Below are 22,122 nucleotides of genomic sequence, written 5' to 3'. Positions count from 1 at the left end.
GTGGGGTGTGCAGGGTCCCGCGCTGCGGAGGGATCTCTCGGTGATGCTGCCGCGCCCGGGTCCTCAAGTTCCGGCAGAGGGAGAGACGCGGAAGGATACATGCCAGGCGCTGCAGTTTTCGCCTGCTGTGGTGCCGTGTACGGACCCGGTGGCGGCGGAAGCGGCGCGACAGGGCACAGGGATGGCCGCTGTGGCCGGACAGCGGCACGCAGCGGCTCGGAACCGGGACCGGGCTGTACCAAAGCTGCGGCGAAAGCAGTGGGGGGGTGGCGGCGGCGCCGTGGAGATAGAACTGCGCATGCGTGCGGCTGATCCCGGAAGCAGCGCTGGGGTTGGACATCGCTGGTGCGGGGTTGTAGCAACCGTGAATGCGTGGCTTGTGTCACTAGGGCGGCGTGGGAACCATGGCGGGCGGGGGCCGCACGGCGGGCGGGCGCGGGAGGTGGCGGAGCTGCGGGAACGGGAGCCGGAGCTGCGCCTGCGGCTGCGGCCGGAACGCCGGGACGTCCGTGGTTGCAGGAGGCGGCGGAGCCGCGCCATCCAGCAGCTCTGAAGAGGGGGGCTGCGGTGTGGAAGACGCGGCTCGGCCCGCCATGGAGCGGCGGCAGGAGCGAGAAACCGACCACGGGAGGCGGCGGGGCGGCCTCGTCAGCGGGAGATGATCCCGGGGTGGCGGGAGGCGGGGAGATGATCCCGGGAGGGGCGGCGTGGAGGCGGCGGGAGTCTGCTGCGGGGGGGGGGCATGGCGGGCGGCGGGGGAGGCGGCGGCTGGAGCGCGGCGTGCAGCCGCTGGGGGCTGGGGCGGCGGCTGGCCCGGCGGGCAGGGGCGGCGCGGACCGGAGGCTGGGCAGGAGCGGCGGCAGGCACGGGAGGGGCTGGGCAGGAGCGGCGGCAGGCACGGGAGGGGCTGGGCAGGAGCGGCGGCAGGCACGGGAGGGGCTGGGCAGGAGCGGCGGCAGGCACGGGAGGGGCTGGGCAGGAGCGGCGGCAGGCACGGGAGGCTGGGCAGGAGCGGCGGCAGGCACGGGAGGGGCTGGGCAGGAGCGGCGGCAGGCACGGGAGGGGCTGCAGCCACCGGTGCGGATGCCGCGGCGCCGGCACGGGGCGGCTCGGCGGGCTGGGGCGCCCCGGTCCCGGCGCAAGCGGTGCCGTGCCGGAACCGGGGGATTGCAGCCAAACGCCGGCAGGGGCGGGTTCAGCCGTGGGCGTCTGCCCTGCGCGGAGCCCGTGGGCAGCTCGGGGTGCGCTGCGCGCGCTTGAACGCCGGGGTAGGGGGGCTTCCCGCGGCAACGTCCGCAGGGGGCGCTGAGGACGCCAGCGCGGCCGCGCCAGGCGTGCTCGGCACCGCAGATCCGGGAGCCGCAGGGGACTGCAAGGACGCAGCAGCGACGGGACCTGGGCCAGCACCGGCGCCCCTGTGTCGGCAAAGGGGGCGAGGGGGACTTGGGGGGCGGGAGAAGCCGCCGAGCTCAGGGGTAGCGGGGGAGGGGAAAGCGGCGGGCTCGGCGGGGGGAAGGGGGTGGGGCCGCGGTGACGTTGGTGGGCGGGCTCGTAGAGGCGGGAATTGAGGGACGGGGCCGTGAGGATGGCGAAACCGGGCGCGGGGACCACTACAGCCGGGACAGCAGGGACCAACGGGGTGGCAAAGGCGGGGAGGGTGGGAGCGGGGGGCGGGGCCGAGCAGGACTGCGGGTACCGGAGCCGTGGGGTCCGACGGGAGGGGGGGGGCGTGTCCTGTTGAAGACTCGCGGCGGCAAGGGGCGGAGTCGCAGCAGGGGCGGAGCTCGGCGGGGCGGCTGCTGCGGGCGTCCCCCGTGCAGCAAACACGGCTCAAGCAGCGCCCTGCAAGCTGGGAGGAGCTCCCCGGCAGCCATGGCCCGGCAGGAAATACTAATAAAGTGCTTTAAACGCATCTGTCCTAAAAGTCTCTGTTAAAGACAGTCGTGGTTTATGGAAGTTTTGCAACAGTCTCGCTTTACAGCGCTTTACGGCTGTTTTATGACAGTCATGCTTTACAACACCTTTTACGACACTTTACGACAGTCGCGCTTTACGGCACGTTTTACGACAGTCGTGCTTTACGGCACCTTTTACGACAGTCGCGCTTTACGGCACCTTTTACGACACACCGCGTTTTATGACACCTTTTACGACAGTCGCGCTTTACGGCCGCGTTTACGACAGTCGCACTTTACGGCGCCTTTTACGACAGTCGTGCTTTACGGCACCTTTTACGACAGTCGCGCTTTACGGCAGCTTTTACGACAGTCGCGCTTTACGGCACCTTTTACGACAGTCGCGCTTTACGGCAGCTTTTACGACAGTCGTGCTTTACGGCACCTTTTACGACAGTCGCGCTTTACGGTACATTTTACGACAGTCGCCCTTTACGGCAGTCGCGCTTTACGGCACCTTTTACGACAGTCGCGCTTTACGGCACCTTTTACGACAGTCGCACTTTACGGCACCTTTTATGACAGTCGCGCTTTACGGCACCTTTTACGACAGTCGCGCTTTACGGCAGTTTTGCGACAGTCGCGCTTTACGGCACCTTTTACGACAGTGATGATTTACGGCACCTTTTGCGACAGTCGCGCTTTACGGCCGCGTTTACGGCAGTCGCGCTTTACGGCACCTTTTACGACAGTCACGCTTTACGGCCGCGTTTACGACAGTCGCGCTTTACGGCAGTTTCACGACAGTCGCGCTTTACGGCGCCTTTTACGACACTTTACGACAGTGATGCTTTACGGCAGTTTTACGACAGTTGGGCTGTACAGCACTTCTTTTTATGGAACTTTTACAGCATTTTACCGTTTTTATTTTATTTTCATTTATTTTTAATTAATTTTATTTTTATAATTCAAAGTTAATTTTTATTTCATTTTTATTTTTATTTTTTCTATTTTTAGCGCTTTTAATTTTTTTATTTTGGTGTGCTTTACGGCAGTTTTACGACAGTTGTGCTTTACAGCATTTTACCGTTTTTATTTTGTTTTTAATTTATTTTTAATTAATTTTATTTTTTAAATTCCAAGTTATTTTTTATTTCATTTTTATTTTTATTTTTTCTATTTTTAACGCTTTTAATTTTTTTATTTTGGTGTGCTTTACGGCAGTTTTACGACAGTTGTGCTTTACAGCATTTTACCGTTTTTATTTTGTTTTTCTTTTATCTTTAATTAATTTTATTTTTTAAATTCTAAGTTATTTTTTATTTCATTTTTATTTTTATTTTTTCTATTTTTAACGCTTTTAATTTTTTTATTTTGGTGTGCTTTACGGCAGTTTTACGACAGTTGTGCTGTACAGCACTTCCTTTTATGGAACTTTTACAGCATTTTACCGTTTTTATTTTGTTTTTCATTTATCTTTAATTAATTTTATTTTTTAAATTCTAAGTTATTTTTTATTTCATTTTTATTTTTATTTTTTCTATTTTTAACGCTTTTAATTTTTTTATTTTGGTGTGCTTTACGGCAGTTTTACGACAGTTGTGCTGTACAGCATTTCCTTTTATGGAACTTTTACAGCATTTTACCGTTTTTATTTTGTTTTTCATTTATTTTTAATTAATTTTATTTTTTAAATTCTAAGTTATTTTTTATTTCATTTTTATTTTTATTTTTTCTATTTTTAACGCTTTTAATTTTTTTATTTTGGTGTGCTTTACGGCAGTTTTACGACAGTTGTGCTGTACAGCACTTCCTTTTATGGAACTTTTACAGCATTTTACCGTTTTTATTTTGTTTTTCATTTATCTTTAATTAATTTTATTTTTTAAATTCTAAGTTATTTTTTATTTCATTTTTATTTTTATTTTTTCTATTTTTAACGCTTTTAATTTTTTTATTTTGGTGTGCTTTACGGCAGTTTTACGACAGTTGTGCTGTACAGCACTTCCTTTTATGGAACTTTTACAGCATTTTACCGTTTTTATTTTGTTTTTCATTTATCTTTAATTAATTTTATTTTTTAAATTCTAAGTTATTTTTTATTTCATTTTTATTTTTATTTTTTCTATTTTTAACGCTTTTAATTTTTTTATTTTGGTGTGCTTTACGGCAGTTTTACGACAGTTGTGCTGTACAGCACTTCCTTTTATGGAACTTTTACAGCATTTTACCGTTTTTATTTTGTTTTTCATTTATCTTTAATTAATTTTATTTTTTAAATTCTAAGTTATTTTTTATTTCATTTTTATTTTTATTTTTTCTATTTTTAACGCTTTTAATTTTTTTATTTTGGTGTGCTTTACGGCAGTTTTACGACAGTTGTGCTGTACAGCACTTCCTTTTATGGAACTTTTACAGCATTTTACCGTTTTTATTTTGTTTTTCATTTATCTTTAATTAATTTTATTTTTTAAATTCTAAGTTATTTTTTATTTCATTTTTATTTTTATTTTTTCTATTTTTAACGCTTTTAATTTTTTTATTTTGGTGTGCTTTACGGCAGTTTTACGACAGTTGTGCTGTACAGCATTTCCTTTTATGGAACTTTTACAGCACTTTACCGTTTTTATTTTGTTTTTCATTTATCTTTAATTAATTTTATTTTTTAAATTCTAAGTTATTTTTTATTTCATTTTTATTTTTATTTTTTCTATTTTTAACGCTTTTAATTTTTTTATTTTGGTGTGCTTTACGGCAGTTTTACGACAGTTGTGCTGTACAGCACTTCCTTTTATGGAACTTTTACAGCACTTTACCGTTTTTATTTTGTTTTTCATTTATCTTTAATTAATTTTATTTTTTAAATTCTAAGTTATTTTTTATTTCATTTTTATTTTTATTTTTTCTATTTTTAACGCTTTTAATTTTTTTATTTTGGTGTGCTTTACGGCAGTTTTACGACAGTTGTGCTGTACAGCACTTCCTTTTATGGAACTTTTACAGCACTTTACCGTTTTTATTTTGTTTTTCTTTTATCTTTAATTAATTTTATTTTTTAAATTCTAAGTTATTTTTTATTTCATTTTTATTTTTATTTTTTCTATTTTTAACGCTTTTAATTTTTTTATTTTGGTGTGCTTTACGGCAGTTTTACGACAGTTGTGCTGTACAGCACTTCCTTTTATGGAACTTTTACAGCACTTTACCGTTTTTATTTTGTTTTTCATTTATCTTTAATTAATTTTATTTTTTATATTCTAAGTTATTTTTTATTTCTTTTTTTTTTTTTTTTCTATTTTTAACGCTTTTAATTTTTTTATTTTGGTGTGCTTTACGGCAGTTTTACGACAGTTGTGCTGTACAGCACTTCCTTTTATGGAACTTTTACAGCACTTTACCGTTTTTATTTTGTTTTTCATTTATCTTTAATTAATTTTATTTTTTAAATTCTAAGTTATTTTTTATTTCATTTTTATTTTTATTTTTTCTATTTTTAACGCTTTTAATTTTTTTATTTTGGTGTGCTTTACGGCAGTTTTACGACAGTTGTGCTGTACAGCACTTCCTTTTATGGAACTTTTACAGCACTTTACCGTTTTTATTTTGTTTTTCTTTTATCTTTAATTAATTTTATTTTTTAAATTCTAAGTTATTTTTTATTTCATTTTTATTTTTATTTTTTCTATTTTTAACGCTTTTAATTTTTTTATTTTGGTGTGCTTTACGGCAGTTTTACGACAGTTGTGCTGTACAGCACTTCCTTTTATGGAACTTTTACAGCACTTTACCGTTTTTATTTTGTTTTTCATTTATCTTTAATTAATTTTATTTTTTATATTCTAAGTTATTTTTTATTTCTTTTTTTTTTTTTTTTCTATTTTTAACGCTTTTAATTTTTTTATTTTGGTGTGCTTTACGGCAGTTTTACGACAGTTGTGCTGTACAGCACTTCCTTTTATGGAACTTTTACAGCATTTTACCGTTTTTATTTTGTTTTTCATTTATTTTTAATTCTTTTATTTTTTAAATACTAAGGTTTTTTTTTCATTTTTATTTTTAATTTTTCTATTTTTAACGCTTTTAATATTTTTTTATTTTGGTGTGCTTTACGGCAGTTTTACGACAGTTGTGCTTTACAGCACTTCCTTTTATGGAACTTTTACAGCACTTTACCGTTTTTATTTTGTTTTTCTTTTATTTTTAATTCTTTTATTTTTTAAATACTAAGGTTTTTTTTTCATTTTTATTTTTAATTTTTCTATTTTTAACGCTTTTAATATTTTTTTATTTTGGTGTGCTTTACGGCAGTTTTACGACAGTTGTGCTGTACAGCACTTCCTTTTATGGAACTTTTACAGCACTTTACCGTTTTTATTTTGTTTTTCATTTATTTTTAATTCTTTTATTTTTTAAATTCTAAGGTTTTTTTTTCATTTTTATTTTTAATTTTTCTATTTTTAACGCTTTTAATTTTTTTTTATTTTGGTGTGCTTTACGGCAGTTTTACGACAGTTGTGCTTTACAGCACTTCCTTTTATGGAACTTTTACAGCACTTTACCGTTTTTATTTTGTTTTTCATTTATTTTTAATTAATTTTATTTTTTAAATTCTAAGTTATTTATTATTTCATTTTTATTTTTATTTTTTTATTTCTAAAGCTTTTTATTTTTTTTATTTTGGTGTGCTTTACAGCAGTTTTACGACAGTTGTGCTTTACAGCCCTTCCTTTTATGGAACTTTTACAGCATTTTTCTGTTTTGGGGTTTTTTAATTTTTTTTAAATTAATTTTATTTTTTAAATTCTAAGTTATTTTTTATTTCATTTTTATTTTTATTTTTCTATTTTTAAAGCTTTTTTTAATTTTGGTGTGCTTTACGGCAGTTTTATGACAGTTGGGCTTTACAGCACTTCCTTTTATGGAACTTTTACAGCACTTTACAGTTTTTATTTTGTTTTTCACTTATTTTTAATTAATTGGCTTTTTTAACTATAAGTCATTTTTTATTTCATTTTTATTTTTAATTTTTCTATTTCTTAAGCTTTTTATTTTTTTTTATTTTGGTGTGCTTTACGGCAGTTTTATGACACGTGCTTTACAGCATTTCCTTTTATGGAACTTTTACAGCACTTTACAGGTTTTTTTTGTTTGTTTTTCATTTATTTTTAATTAATTTTATTTTTTTAATTAAAAGTTTTTTTTTCATTTTTATTTTTACTTTTTCTATTTTTAAAGCTTTTTATTTTTTTTCATTTGGTGCTGCCCAGACCAGCTCAAGCCGGTGATTGTGGTGGTATTTGAGGGTCCCCAGGACGAGGGAAGAGATGAGAATCTTGACTTCACCTTTCAAAAGGCTGATTTATTATTTTATGATCTCTATTATTTTAAAAGAAAATGAGATATTAGAACTATACTAAAAGAGCAAGGAGACATCAGAAAGCTGGAAAGGAATGAATAATAAAAAAACTGGGACTGCTCACAGCCCCGACACAGCTGGACCATGATTGGTCATCAAATAGAAACAATGCACAGGAGACCAATCTACGATGCCCCTGTTGCTAAACCATCTCCAGCCCACACTCCACAGCCAGCAGATCCTTATTGGTTCCGTTTCTGTTCTGAGGCTTCTCAGGAGAAAAATCCCAGCAAAAGGATTTTCATCAAACATGTCAGTGCCAGGTGATGGCACAGGCAGCATCAGCTGGCCGAGGTCACTGTGTCATCCCTGCCAGCCCAGGTGTCACAGCAAGGAGGAGAGAGTTCACCCTGTGCTCACACTGCAATACAGAGCAGTACAACACAAAACACATATTAACACAAGATTATAACCTTTTCTATTTTCATTACATGTTGATTTATTGTTACAGGAAACCCAAAACAACAAAAGCACACAGAAAACAACACTCATCTACCATTAACACTCCCTGAGGCAAACAACCCTCCCTGTGTGAGCCTGAGTGTCCCCATGTCAGGGCAGCACCTTTACATAAGCATTTTCTCAGGTTCTGGCATGAGCTGCCCAGGTTGAGCTGCTGCTAAAACATACATTAAAACCATCGCTTGGAACAGGGCGGAAAGGAACAGAGCTTTAGGCAGAAAGGAAGAGAGTTTTAGGGCAGAAAGTGACCGTTTTAGGGCAGAAAGGTTACAATGATCCCCATTCAGAGCGGTTCCTACACCCGACCCACAGCCGGCGCTACTCACGGAGGATGCTGCGGGCTCGGGGCTCCGGCGCTGCCGCAGCGGCTCCGGCTCCATCCGCCCGCCGGGGCTGCGGGGCTGCCCCCGCCGCCGCTCCCGCCCCTTCCCCGGCGCGGAGCTGCCCAGCCCAGCCCAGCCCAGCCCCGCCGCTGCCACGGGGAGCCCGGTGCCGCTGCGGCCGGAGGGAGCCCCGGCACAGCCCCGCCGCCGCAGGTGCCTCCCCAGGGCCGCCCGGCCCAGCCTGGCCTGGCCCCCAGCGCCGCCTCCCCGGGCCCGTGCGGGGCTGCGGGTGCCCCCGATCCCGCCGGGCAGCGGCTGAAGGGATGGAGGAGTCTGGGATAAATCCCCGTCTCACAGCGGGAGTTCCCAGGCTTTGGGAACAGCCCGGTTTTTGCGGCTCTTGCATGCCCAAAGGTCTCCCAGGCACTTCGGGATCCCCAAGCACATTCAGCCCAGAGACAGAATGAGTCGTTTTGTCCACTCGTCAATGGAATCAAAAGGATCAAACTGGAAAGGAATCCTCGCGTGGCATCTCAGGTCGAGGATGGTTCAGTGGCAGCCCCTCTGCCACATGGGCCAAGCACACGCATACACCAATGTGGTGGACGGTAACTGGCATTTATTAACGGTTAGGCAGGGTCATTTATAACAGGGGGTAACAGTCAGTTAACGGTAAAAGGGGAGGGGTTCCGCCTATGCGTAACATTGCGATATCTTGAGACCTCACGATATCTTGAGATCTCGCGATATCTCCCCACACTTGCTTACCTTGCAGCTCTCCCTTTCCTCCTCCAGAAACATTTGTACTCTTAACACAGCTCATGCTTCACTTTGGTGTCTACCACAGGCTGATTTCCACACAGAACCCACAGAACACAACCACAGAGGCTTTTCCACCAGAAACCAGAGTTTCCAGATCCAATTATTTAGCAAATGTTTTGTACAGCTACAAAGACCCACATTAGTCACTTCCACCTCAATCTCACTGAAGCCCATGCAGCTCCTTAAAATCAGAGACTGAAATCCCAGCAGGGATTACTCACCAATCATCTTTCCAAGGGGATAAATTTCCCTTGATTGATTTCCTTACAATGACTGTCCCATCCTGCAGAAACAAGCAGGTCAGGGGTGGTTTTTAGGTAAGGTTAGGGGTGGTGTGAGGGCTGCTTCACCTGTCACCCTCAAGCAGCCCCCACTTTGCCCCTCAAGGCATCTGCTTCCTCTCACCCTCTTCTTGTCACCCTCAAGTTCCCCGCCCTCAGCCTCTCAGCATCTCTGTGCCACCCTGGAGCCCCCCAGTTGCTCCTAAAGCCCCCTTCTGCCTCTCAGCTCCCCCCATCCTCTGTGCCACCCACCCCTCAGCCCGCAGCCCCTTGTGACACCCTGCAGCCCACAGACGTTGTCCCTGCCTGTCTTGCTTGGGTGTTGTCCTGCTGCGAGAGCTGCGCCATCCTCCGAGGGTTCGGGCTCCTGTATGCTGCTGGAGGGGACTCACGGGTGGGCATTTACTTCTTTGCTGAGCCAGCACCCTAACTTGTTTAATTGTGTCAATGCAGCTGAGGAGCCCCACTGAGGTAGAAAAATGCTTGCAACAATTGATTTTCCAGAGTTCCAAGAGTGAAAATCGCTGTCACAGTTGCTTTCAGATTGATGTCCCCAGGAGGATCTAATCTTTCTGCTTTTCTTTTTGACTACCTCTTTGACACTGGGAGCAATTATTGTAAGTTGTCCCAAGGCACAAGGGCCACCATCTATTTTTGAGGGTATACCTTGCCAGGCCCTGTCTCCACAGATAAGCCAGATTCCTCTAGGGAATGGAATTGGAAGTTTGTTAAAATGATCTGTGTGAGGTTCGTCATACGTAAGAAGCTCAGTTTGATTACACCCAGAAGTCATATTGCTATAAGCTGGGTGATATGGGGTAACATTTAAATGAGGGCCATCTTCTCCTAGGAAATGAAAGAAGTAACAGGTATCCATAGTTAATGAGCCTAGGATTTCTAGCTCTTGAAGGTCAGATTTATCAGCTTTAGAATTATCAATATAAGTTTGGTGTTTCTGGCTGGGAGTTGGAGATACATGATGATCATCATATGGCCAATATTTATCAGGAGTAACATTATCAAAACCCTTTGGGAAAGGTACTCCAACTAGACAGGCTGAAAAAGGTTTGTCAGGGCTTGTGTCAGACAGACAGATGGTATTGGAGCCTGCAGACCTGGCTAAAGCAGCCCAGACATTTGTCTTTGGTAGATTTACAGGTAAAGCTTCTGTTTGTGCTGCCTGTGTGACTGCTTGCGCTGTTTGAGCTGTAAGAGCCTTTTCAATTTTTTTCTCCTAGAGTTTTTCCAAGTTCATTTGCCTGGATAATTGCCACTTGCTGTGGACTCCCAATTTTGTTACAGGCATCAATCATTTCAGGCACTGTGGGTTTTTCTTTTCCTAGGGCTTTGATAACTCTTTTACATTCTGCATTGCCTTTATTTTCAATAATGTCCTGTATCATTATTGGGTGAGCTATATCATCGCCGCATTGTCTTTCTGCTCCTTGCATTACCCGGTCCACAAATGTGGTAAATGGTTCAGACGAGTCTTGGCTAATCAGATTATAGGCTTTTTCAAAACTTCCTGCAGGCTGAATTTGCAAAAAGGCTCTGTGAGCCATCTTTTTAATGTCATCTAACGCTGGTTTGGGTAAATTCACTTGATTATCATTCTGATCATCAGGAGGGTCACCAGTCAGCTTGGACATGACAAGGGTACGAAGGCCTGCGTCAGTACTCTGTCTGTAAGTGGCTAGTACCCCTGTGAGCAGTCTTTTCCATTTGAGTTCCCATAGCATATATTGTGAGGCTGTGAGAATTATACTAGCAGGATTTTTACAGTCATTTGGTGTGAGTGTTTGTCCTTCCAGGGTGCTTTTCAGCAGTTGCTTGAAATATGGGGAGCAGATGCCACCGTCCCTTATTGCTTTTCACAATTCTTTTATCTCATGAGGTGGGATAGCCACCCATGTTCTAGGACCACCGGCTTGCTGGCTGAATAGCACAGGCACAGCTAAAGGATTTAGAATTTCTTCTTTGCAAATCTGGCCTCTGACTTCATCCCAGTCTGTTAGACACTGAGGGGACTCTGGAACTATTTGGGAACAGTTCTTTTTCCAAATTCTTTTGTGTTGGGATCAAAGGGTTGGCATTTGCACATTTGCAGGGGTGAAATAATTCTCTGTCTGTCCTGTATTTATTAAAGCAGCTGTGATATTCCACCCTCCCTGTGAAAAACGCCAATCACTTGTTTTTAAAATTTTAAAAGTTTAATAGTAATAAAATTGTTATAAAAATAGGAATACAATTAGAGTAATAATAATTTGGACAATTTGAATTAGGACAATATGAGACAATAAATACAAAGAGTTACGGATGTCTGGGTACCTTTTTCTGGGCAGCACAAGCCCGAAAAAGGACACAGGTTAACCCTTAAAAACAATAACCTGTTGCATATTCCTACACCTCAGACATGATGCATAAATTCCATTCGAACACAGAATTCTGTCTGTGTTGTCCTGTCCCATAAATCCTGCTCCTCCAGCTCCTGTGGTGTCCCCGTGCCGTCCAAAGGGGTTTGGCAGGTTTGGGTTCTGTTTTTAGGGGTGGTGGTGATCACTGATAGCCCAGGGTGGCTTGAGGGGTTGGGTGAGGAAGGCCCTGGCTCTTCCCTGTGCCAGGAACTGGGAGAGCTGGTGGGTACTGGGTGAACTGGGGGGCACTGGGAGAACTGGGGGGCACTGGGAGGACACTGGGAGGGAACTGGGAGGGCACTGGGAGCACTGAGAGGAGGACAGAGGGAGGACTCTGGGGCACTGGGAGGACACTGGGAGGACACTGGGAGCACTGGAAGGGCACTGGGAGGATTGGGAGGGCACTGGGAGGGTGCTGGGAGGGTGCTGGGAGCACTGGGAGCACTGGGAGGAGGACAGAGGCAGGACCCTGGGGCACTGAGAGGGCACTGGGAGGGCACTGAGAGGACACTGGGAGCACTGGGAGGGCACTGGGAGCACTGGGAGGGCACTGGGAGCGCCTTGCGCACCGTGGCCACCAGAGAGCGCTGGGGCGCGGCGTGCAGCGAGTCCTTCCAGCCGGCAGAGGGCGCTGCAGCGCAAGGAGAGGCGCGCTGGTGCCGCTCTTCTCCCTGACTCCGCCCAGCCGTAGAGCGCACCGCGGTGCCGCGCCGTCGGTCGCGCTTAACGGCGGGGGCGTCGCGAAAGGCCCGTGAAGGACGGCGGCGGGCCCGTGAGGGGGGGGCGGCGGGCGGCGGTGTCGCGACAGGAGCGCAGCCATGCCGTTCTGGGGCCTGCAGAAGCAGCTGGGTATCGATGTGGACACCTTCCTGCTGCGGCAGAGCATGCCGCAGCCGCACGGCCAGGCCGCGGTCTGCCACGCCTTCGAGCGCGAGTGGGTGGAATGCGGGCACGGGCTGGGCCAGACCCGCGCCCGGCGCGAGTGTCAGCTCGAGTACGAGGATTTCATGGAGTGCATGAAGCGCACCAAGCTGGTGGGTGAGCGGGGGGACCCCGCGGGGCCTTGCGGGGACACGGGGGGCCTGGGGGTTCTACAAAGGGGGGCAGCAGGTGCGGGCTGGGGGGACTCCAGGTGTTGGAGAGCGGTGCAGAGGGTCCTGGCCATGCTCTGGGGAAGGTCTGGGGGCTCCAGCCCAGGGTGGGAGCGCTGCTTGGTCGTTCCCAGACTGAGGGGGGGTCTGGCCCCGCAGCAGCCCCTTCCCCCGGGCTGTGGGGGCTGCAGGAGCCCCGGGAAGCTGCGGCTGCCCCGCTCCTGGAAGAGTTCCAGCCCAGCTTGGAGCTTAGTGGAAGTTATCCCTGCCTCTTGGATGGGATTTTAGTTCCCTCCCAACCAAACCATTCCATGTTTTGGAGCAGTGTGGAGCCGACCTTTGTCCCTGCCCCCAGCGCTCCTCCGGCAGCATCCAGGACAAAACCCTGGTCAGAAAATGGGGCTGGAACCCCAAATCTCATCAGTACAGCACGTCCTGAAAGCCCCAAAATCTTTGAGAAGAGCCTCGAACTGGAGTGAGGAGCCCCAGGGTGGGGTTAGTGGGGGCTGCACATCTGGGGGGCTGCCCTGGGGACCCCCTGAGACCCCCCTGTGTCCCTGGCAGACTCAGCGGCTCCGGACCATCCTGGAGCAGCGGGACAGGATGATCAAGCAGGGGAAGTACACACCCCCCGAGCATCACATGGGCAAGGAGGAGCCCAGGCCCTGATTGCCTCTGGAATCCCTCTTGGAAGAAAAAAGAAAAATTCCTCTTGGAAGAAAACCCCCAGAGCAGGGGGCAGGGGCCCTGCTGTGGCTGGAGGGGAGCAGCCTCAGGCTGGGCATTGCTGGGGCAGTAAATATCCCTTTGGAATGTCTCCTTGCCTCTGTCTCCTCTTTTTTTGGGGGTAAAACACCTCGTTTCCACATGGATTCAGAGTGGAAGTGGATGGATTCAGGATCTCTCTGCGGTTTTCAGTGTGTGGGAGGCAGATTTCCTCACTGGGGGCTTTGAAATCCCACATTCCAGCAGGATCCATGGAGGCCCTGGCACAGCCCAGGGGGTTCATCCCTCCCAAGGAGATTTTTTCCTTCCATTCCCTCAGTTTTGGAGCAGCACTGAAGCAGGAGAGTCCCTGGAAGTGGAGAGTGGCCAGCTCTGTGCTTTAATCCACGTTCTTAATACTGCTGGATCTTTGCTGGGAGATTCCTGATCCCAAATCCCCCTGCTGGGATGGCATAGGCTGAGCCCAGGGTGACCTCTGAGGGCAGGGATGTGACACAAGGGACACTCCAGGAGGCAGGGACGTTCCAGACCCCCTGCTTCATGTTGGGCACAAGAGGAGTTCCCATGGATCCCTGACTGCTGGGATTGCTGAGCCCTTGGATCACAGCTGGGTGCTGGTTTTGGGGGGGGCTCTGAGCCACCCCAGAGTGTCCAGGGCAGGGATCTGAGCCAGGAGAGAGCTCTGTTATTTCCTCCTGGACCAAAGTGCACTGCAAAAAGCCCTTTCCTGGATTTCACAGGAGCCATCCAGCAGGGTTTGAGCTTTCCCTGGCATTTCTGCTGCTCCTGCCCCTCAGCCCCCCGCTACAGCAGCCCTGCCCGAGGTTTGTCCCTTCCCCCAGGCCCAGATGGATCCTTTGCTCCAGCCCAGATGGATTCCCTGTGCTCTGCCTGAGTCACAGCCACCATTCTCCCTGCACTGGGGGATGGTGGCACTGGAGAGCTCCAAATTCCCACTCTGGGCTCAAATCCTCTCAGCCAGGGGCACATCCCTGTCCCAGGACTGGCTCTTCTTGGTTTGGCACTGCTGATCACACTCTGCCATTTGTCATCCCTCTAATTTACATAACTCTGGAAATAATGTCCTTTGAAATTTTTTTTTCATCAGTTTTTATATTTTTCTCCTGCTTCCTGCCCAAAGCAGGAATAAATGACCCAAGACCCCATCCTGGCTGGATCCTGGCTAATTCCTGGCTGTCCTTGCAGTAACTGATGGAGAATGATAATCCTCAGGGATTCTGATTGCTGCTTTAAATATGAAAACTCTGCTGGTGATGAGTTTGAGCAGAGGAAAACCAACATCAGGATATCAGTGCTCCATGGATCTCAGTATTCCAGCTGTAAAAATGGGCAAGGAGGAGGGAAACCCAGGGAAAATATGGGAAAGGGAATGGTTTTAGGTGCAAATATGGAAAAAATATGGGAACCACGTGAGGAAAAGGGAATGGCTTCGGGTGGAAAAGGACTGGGGAGGCTCCAGAGCTGCCAGAACAAATAAGGGATGGATAAAGAGGGAGAATGGTGCTGGGGATGGAAATTGAGCAGTGCCATGGAGCTGTTGGAGTTATTTATCCTCATGAATTGTCCATTGGAGTTACTTATCCTCAGTGAACTGTCCCAGGGGGATCTGGGGAGAAGGAATGAGGGAGGGGATGGGACTGTGCCTGGGGGATTTGGGGACCCACATGGAACACCCAGAAGGTCTGAGCAGGGCTCAGCTATTCCAGGAGCTGATTTCCCTCCAAGCCACCCTGCAACTGCCCAGGGCAATCCCTGGGTTTCAGCCATGGATGGAAATTTGGGAAGCAGAGGCAGCCAGGAGGTCAAACCCTCATGAGCTTCCACACTTGCAATCGCTCATTAAGGATGATGATTAATTATTATCAATTATCTTTCCCAAAGAGATGTGCACTGGTGGAGGAGTGCGGAGAAGACTTTGGGGGTGACTTTTCTGGTGGAGAACTTGCCAGTGGCATCACAACTTCCTCCCAAGCTGGATGTGAGGGCTGGTGGCACCCAGAGCCGTGCAGCAGCACGGGGCAACGCTCCCAGGAATTTTGGGGAAAAAACCCCTGTTTTGATTAGAAATGTTGCTTTTCCAGGGAGAGGAAGGGGAAAAAACCAGGCTCAGCAAAAAGCCTGGCAGTGTGGAGAGTGACTCATCCCATGCAGATGTCAGAGGAAATATTGGGATGGATCTGAACACTCCTGGCTCCCCAGGGGCTCTTTAGATCCCTTCAAAATCAAATTGCTCCGGCGATCGCAGCCACAGCCAGGAGGATCCATCTGCCTGAGTTAAAAGCTCTGTCAGGAATTTCACCCATAAAGGGGATAATCAAAGACCTGATGAAAACAATCAAATTTATGGAGAGATTAAAATAAAAACACCTCCCTGCTCTGCTGGGAGGAGACTGAGGCCGAGGCTCTGGCTGAGCAGCAGGGATTGAAAATGGATCCGATGCTCCTGACCGAGTTCCCCTGGGCAAAGGGATTTATTTGGAGCATCCTCAGCTCCACAGTGTGGTTCACCACCAAGCCTGAACAGGATCCATATCCAGCCTGTAGTAGTTCCAAATTTATATTTTGCTCTTTGCCTTTTTTGTCGCTTTTTTGGCAGGGGGTGATGCCACGTCCCAGCTGGGTGGGAGGCACCGGGGTTGGGATGGGGTGGGAGATCCCCATGGGGAGCTGCTTCTGCCTTGGCTGGGCAGGAACTGGTGAGGCCAGAGCACCATCCGTCCCCCCAGCCCCTCATTCCCATTTTCCTACAACCCTTAGCCCCCAGGATTGGGAATTGGGGATGAGCCCCCACCTCCTGCAGCTCCCACAGCCCTGGATGTGCTGTGCATCATCTGCAGCTCCTCTCTGCCTCAGAGAGGGGGAACAAACAACTCTCAGGAGATGAATAATTTATCAAAAGTCAAGGGAAAAGGCAGATTTCAGCCCTGGGCTTGGGCAGAAGGTTTTAATGAGGGAGAGGGGACCATTCTTGGGGCAGAGCTGGGTTCTGGCTGATTTGCACCAGGAGACATCTCCCTGCATCCCTGTGGATGTCCAAGGTCTCGGCACTCGGGGTCCCAGGGGTGCCCTCAATCCTGCTGAGCTGCACAGGAGCAGGGAAATGCAATGATTTAGGGAGGACCCGCCTCCCCCTTCCTCCCGAAATAACGATTCCCTGTCTCCACGTCGGCAAAACAAGGCACGATCCTAACCCAGATTTCGCAGCAGCACAAATAATCCAGCAGCTCCCGGCGCTGCGAGGGATTTCGGGAAGCGCGTTCCGGGTGCGAGATCCACACGGGCTGGAACAGGCGCCGCCGTCTCCCAGCCACCCGCGCTCCCCCGGGATTCAGCGCGGCTGGAATTGGCTGCGTTTGCTCCCGGAGCACCGTGAGGGAGGAGGCTGGTGACACACGGGGTGACACACGGGGTGACAAAGGCAGGCGGCATCCCACAGCCAGCCCCGGCCCTGCCGCAGCCGGCCGGCTTGGGAACCCTGCGTGCTGTGCCCGGGGCGAGCGGTGCCCGGTCACCAAGGCGGGCAGCAGAGGTGACCGAGGGTGTCACAGCATCCCCCCAGCGGGTGCCCGGGGCCGGGCCCGGCCGTGGCCGCGCTCTCGGGGCCGGCAGCGCTGCAGACACGCGGCAGAGCCGCCCAACCCGTCCGGGAGCTTTGGGAACGGCGCTGCGGCAGCGTCTGCATCTCCAGGCACTTCCCTCCTCCCAGCGCCTCTGGGGCCGCCGGCTCTGCCGGGCTGAGCCTCCCCTGCTCCTCTCTCACGGGTTTTGGGGTCCCCCATAGTGATGGGAACCACAGCCCCTCTTTGAGTGTGTTTATCCATCAATGTCCAGAACGAACCTGACCACACTGCAGAGAAAGCAGGGTCAGGGTGGCACCAGGGTGATGGCCCTGTCACTGTCACCATCATTGGGGTGGTGGGACTGGTGCCAGCCCACAAGCACACCCTTTTCCTGTACACCCTTTACTCTGCCCCAAGTTCCCCAGCACCAGTCTGGCCTGGCTGCATCCCATGAGGGTTTCTAGATCCCAGAACTCATTCCCAGATCCCAGAACTCATTCCCAGCTGGAGTTCAGCTCTTCGAGGCCTTGCCCTTGCATCTGTGGGGTCACCCCGCTGGTGTATCCACACCCGGGCGGGTTTTGGCCAAGCATTTCCTCCCCATCGCTGCATCCGAGCGGGCAGGGCCGCAGGGCAACACGTGCTCCTCTCCAGCCACGTCCCAAGCTGCGTCCAGGTGTCACCACACCCCACAGCCGAGTGTCCTGCACCTCGTCCCACCCCCGTCGCTGGAAGCACTCAGCAAAACACACACCGGGGAAGCAGAAGTGTTGGGATGAGATCTGAAAACCGGCGGGGGAGAGATGCCCACGGGGCGCTCGGGTGCGCCGAGACCCCGGGGGGACTGGGGCGCCGAGCTTGGCCGGGTCGGGTGCGGCGCCGCGGGAGCGGCCGCGCTGGCCCGGGGCCGTGGCACGGAGCCGCTGCCGCCGCCGCTGCTGCTCGTTGGATGCCGTCGTCGGTGCGGGGCGGCTGGATCTGCCGTCAGCCGGAGCGGTTTAGCCTGCTTCACTCCTGCCAGGCTGCTGGGGCTGTCCTGCAGCTCCGCCACCCCTTCGGGCTGCTCCTGGTGTCCCTGCCCGCGCCGCGCCTGGCGCTGGGACACGTTCGGCTGCGCCTGGGATGCCCGGCTGCCCCGCAGGTGAGGCCCTGGGCAGCTCACGGCTCTCCCAGCGCGGCCCTCCGGACCTTCCCGAGCCTGTCCCCGCACCCTGCTCGTGTCCCCGCACCCTGCTGGTGTCCCCGCACCCCTTCTGGTGTCCCCCGCACCCTGCTGGTGTCCCCCGCACCCTGCTGGTGTCCCCCGCACTCTGCTGTTGTCCCCCCCACCCTGCTGTTGTCCCTGCACCCTGCTCGTGTCCCCGCACCCTGCTCGTGTCCCCGCACCCTGCTGGTGTCCCCGCACCCTGCTGGTGTCCCCCGCGACCCTGCTGTTGTCCCCCGCACCCTGCTGTTGTCCCTGCACCCTGCTCGTGTCCCCGCACCCTGCTCGTGTCCCCCGCGATGCGCTGCGCCTGCTGGCCCCGATCCCCGATCGATGGCTGCTCTAATTACCCTGGGCCTGGGGGGATCCGGAGGATGAGGATGGGTCGGGGATGCTGACAGGATGCCGGGGGGGCTCTGCGGGGTGCAGGGAGCTGCTGGGTGGTTTGGGGGGACCCCCTGTACAATGGGGGCGCAGGGTGGGGAGGCAGCAGGCGCTGGGGGGTCCTGAGGAGCACGGGCAGGTTGGAGGGCGCAGCCTGGGAGCCCCGAGGGGGTTGCCCGGGGGTGCCCGGGGTGGAGGTGCCGGTTGTGCCGGCGCAGGGGCAGGCGGCGGGGCCGGTCCCGGGGCTGCGCGGGGCGGGAGGCGGCCGGGACCCCCCCGCCGCTCCCCGCCGCCCGGTGGGCAGGGCCGGGCCGGGCCGGGGGAGGCGCCGCGGCGGCGGGAGCGCACGGCGGGGCCGGGAGCGGCCGGACCGGGAGCGCACGGCGGGGCCGGGCCGGCACCGAAGCGCCGTGTCCTGCCCGCGCCGAGTCGGTACCGGAGCGCCGGCGGGGGGTGAGCGGGGCCGGGGGGGCTGCGCACCGGGGAGGGACCGGGGAAGGGCGGCGGATGGAGCGGGGATGGGCCGGGGATGGAGCGGGGAAGCGCAGGGTCAGAGCGGGAGATGAGCGGGGGATGAAGCGGGAAGGGCAGGACACGGAGATGCAGCGGGGATGGAGCGCGGAAGGGCGGCGGGCGGGGATGGGGAAGGACCGGGAAAACGGGGCAGCACCGCCGGGGCTGGGCTGGAGCTGCGGGCACCGGAGGGTGCCGGGGAGGGGGGGTAGGACCAGGTGGGAGCAGGAGCCGGGGGGGCCACACCGGCCCCGTGTGCCCCCGCAGAGCCGTGCCCGCACCCCGCTGCCTCCTGCACCTGCTGCCCCCCCGCCCGTGCCGCAAACCCGGCTCCAACCCCCGCAGCCCCCGGCCCTGCCGCTCCCTGGGCACCGAACCCCGCCCGGCCCCCCCAGCCCCACACCCGCGGGTCCCCCAAAAACGGGGCGCGGGCTGAGCCCCTCGGGGCTACCGGGGGAGCCGCGGTTTTGGGCCGCGATTCATTTTTTCGCAGCTTTTCAATGGGGGGTGAATGACTCATGGAATCCTTTCTCCGTTCCTTTCAATGTTTTTTTGGGTCTCTTTGTTCCTGTTTTGCTGATTAAATGATGGGAATAAGGAAAGGCTCGGCGTGATGGAGGCGGCTCCTGCGCCGCGGCACATCGGTTGTAGGAGTCTCAGGCATTTTTCCTGGCCGTGCTAGAGGACACAATGAGATTTATTTTAAATATGTCTCATGCAAGGTGCTTATTTGCCCAGCGTGTGTACGCGGCACAGCTCACTCCCGGCGTGCTCCAGAAAGCCCTACCATCTTCCTCTGCCATGATTAATAAGATTTTTAAATCCATCCCCGTTCTCAGAGGGGAAAAACCTGCAGGTACAAAGGGCAGAGCTGAGCCGATGCTCCTTCCTGCACCGAGCACAAAGAAATCGAGCCCAAAAGATTGGACTTGGCTTTGTGGGAGTGAGCTCAGGGATGCCAGTGTGAGCTTTGCTGGTAGAGGGGCAGCCGTGCCAGCATCCCCATCCCTGGGAACCCCAGCAAGGGGGAAACTGAGGCAGCATCAGCAACCTCCAGGAGGGCTGAGACACCCATGGTGGACGATCCCTCCTCCATCACCCCCAGCACCGGTGGCCCGGTGTCACACGCTGTTTGCTCCTTCTCCAGGGTGCTGCTGCCCGCGGGGACGTCCTGCCCGCCCTCCTGGCCGTGCCCTGGGCCATGTCGTCCTCCGACGAGGAGACCCTCAGCGAGCGCTCCTGCCGGAGCGAGCGGTCGTGCCGGAGCGAGCGCTCCTACCGCAGCGAGCGCTCGGGCAGCCTCTCCCCCTGCCCCCCCGGGGACACCTTGCCCTGGAATTTACCCCTCCATGAGCAGAGGAAGAGGAAGAGTCAGGATTCGGTGCTGGACCCGGCCGAGAGGGCTGTCGTCAGGGTCGCAGGTAAGGCAGCGCCTTGTTGGTTCCCCCCGGGGGTTCCCGGGGCTCCCCACGACGTGACTAAGATGATCTTGGGGTCACCTCTGTGCCCCGCTGCTCCTCAGGGAGCCTGGGGGTGGATGGGGAGAGGAGGGGAGGGATGGAGGTGGCTCTGGTGGCCGAGGAGCAGGGTGGTGGTTTGTCTCTGCCATGGCTTTGTCCTCTCCAGGCGGGCCCCGGGTGGTTCATCCCCTCGGCACTGGGGTTAAGGGATGACTGGGCACCTCCAACTGCGGCTTGGGTGACATTAAAATGCTTAATTAAGGACTGAATGGCTCCTTGGTGGAACAATGCCCTCGGCTGAACTCCGGGGAGGAATTTGCCCGGGGAGGTTTGGGATTCCCGCCCGGCTGATGGAGCCGGGGCTGCTCCTTTGTGGTGCCCATCAGCAGCTCCACCGCGGTGGTCACTGGGACACGCTGGTGTCCCCGTGTGGAGGGGACAGTGCCCCGTGTGTCCCTTTGCCGGCTGTGCTGCTGACCCGGTCGCAGCTCCGGGGAAGGAGCGGGGCTGGGAGGCAGAAACAAAGGCAGGGCTGGACCCACCTTGGCCGAGGGCTCCTGGGGGCGGTGGGGACCCTGCTCCACGGGGGAATCTGCTCGGGGTGGTGGCTCCAGGCACCAGAGCTGGGGTCTCATTCTTCACTGGGGCCAAACGGCCATCAAGGGCTTTGATCTCTGTCTGCCGGGCTCTGTCCACATCTCCCGGCGCTCCGGGCGCCTTTGATCTGCCCCTGCTGGAGCAAACGGGGATTTGGGAATCAGGGCCGTGCTGAGGGACCCCTGCTGAGCCCTGGCCAGGCTGTTCCTGGCTGTTGCTCCAGGAGAAACCCGGGTTTGGGTTTTAATCTCTCTGCTGGGAGTGGGCACAAGGGTGACAAAGCCCTGAGGTGCCCGCTCTGCCCTGCCAGCCCCCAATTGGTGACCAAACCAGCCCCATCCTGTGGGGACACAGACTGGGAGCACTGGGGAGGAGGGACATACCTGGCACAGGGGCAGGTGCCAGCAGCTCAGGGGTGGTTGTGGGGTGCTGCTCCCTGTCTCTCTCCCTGCCTGCCCCATGGCGTGGGGTGCGTGGGGATCTGGCAGTGCCGCCGTGCCAGCCTGGGAATGCCGGGGCTGGAAGAACCAGTTGATTCAAATGATGGCTCTTGAGAATGCACTGTCTGGGGCTGGGACAGGCAAATGTGCAGGGTGTGGCTGGGCCTGCCCCAAATCCCAAATCCCAAATCCCTGGGGCTGGGAGATGGAGGGGTACCAGGATCCTGCCGTGTTCACTGCTTCTCATGGACCTGCTCTGCCCCAAAATCTCCATCCTCCCACACCTCAGGGATGGATTCTGCCCAGGCCCAGCCATTCCCCAGCTCCATTTCTGCCCGGAATGCCGAGTGTTTGTCATCACCCAGCTGGATCCAGCCCGTGATGAAAGGCAGGGGGATGTCACAAAATTCGGTCTCATGCAGATTGCCCATTAAAAATAACTCAGGAGGTGCAGCGAGACAGTGCTGAGCTGGGGAAAAAAAAGAAGAGTTCGGAGACAGTTTTGTGTCACCA

The 22,122-nt window shown here is 52.3% G+C and overlaps 3 protein-coding genes across 3 annotated transcripts in view; 2 read left to right on the top strand and 1 right to left on the bottom strand.

Moving 5' to 3' along the window:
• Positions 1–385: 385 nt before the first annotated feature.
• On the bottom strand, positions 386–9,547 carry LOC136565805 (proline-rich protein HaeIII subfamily 1-like). Its single transcript, XM_066564612.1, has 5 exons — positions 9,491–9,547; positions 8,100–8,411; positions 1,536–1,734; positions 1,076–1,369; positions 386–843 (listed from the first exon to the last, which is right to left on the bottom strand). Exons 1-5 carry the CDS (start codon positions 9,545–9,547, stop codon positions 386–388), a joined length of 1,320 nt encoding a protein of 439 aa, XP_066420709.1.
• Positions 9,548–12,362: 2,815 nt separating this feature from the next.
• Positions 12,363–13,521, top strand: NDUFS5 (NADH:ubiquinone oxidoreductase subunit S5). The gene is made up of 2 exons (XM_066564885.1): positions 12,363–12,647; positions 13,269–13,521. The coding sequence occupies exons 1-2, from the start codon at positions 12,432–12,434 to the stop codon at positions 13,371–13,373; spliced, it is 321 nt and encodes a 106-aa protein (XP_066420982.1). The 5' UTR covers positions 12,363–12,431; the 3' UTR covers positions 13,374–13,521.
• A 5,453-nt stretch (positions 13,522–18,974) lies between these two features.
• LOC136566045 (microtubule-actin cross-linking factor 1-like) overlaps positions 18,975–22,122 on the top strand; it is a 141,660-nt gene continuing 138,512 nt past the window's right edge. The window contains exons 1-2 of the mRNA XM_066564996.1: positions 18,975–19,052; positions 20,260–20,533. Coding sequence (XP_066421093.1) covers positions 20,314–20,533 — 220 coding nt within the window. The 5' untranslated portion in view covers positions 18,975–19,052; positions 20,260–20,313. The remainder of the gene's footprint in view (positions 19,053–20,259; positions 20,534–22,122) is intronic.

This window comes from Molothrus aeneus, chromosome 23 (genome assembly GCF_037042795.1).
Source record: "Molothrus aeneus isolate 106 chromosome 23, BPBGC_Maene_1.0, whole genome shotgun sequence".
NCBI classification, from domain to species: domain Eukaryota; kingdom Metazoa; phylum Chordata; class Aves; order Passeriformes; family Icteridae; genus Molothrus; species Molothrus aeneus.
This window is presented reverse-complemented; position numbering and strand designations above follow the sequence as displayed.

Excerpts from the sequence above, each read along its gene's own strand:
- NDUFS5 (XM_066564885.1), top strand. The coding sequence starts at position 12,432 with ATGCCGTTCTGGGGCCTGCAGAAGCAGCTGGGTATCGATGTGGACACC. Across the intron at positions 12,648-13,268 it reads GCATGAAGCGCACCAAGCTG|ACTCAGCGGCTCCGGACCAT; the intron begins GTGGGTGAGCGG and ends TGTCCCTGGCAG.
- LOC136565805 (XM_066564612.1), bottom strand. The coding sequence starts at position 9,547 with ATGGCGCAGCTCTCGCAGCAGGACAACACCCAAGCAAGACAGGCAGGG. Across the intron at positions 1,735-8,099 it reads CCGAGCCCGCAGCATCCTCC|GACACGCCCCCCCCCTCCCG; the intron begins GTGAGTAGCGCC and ends AGTCTTCAACAG. Across the intron at positions 844-1,075 it reads GCGCCGCGGCATCCGCACCG|CCTCCGGTCCGCGCCGCCCC; the intron begins GTGGCTGCAGCC and ends GCTCCTGCCCAG.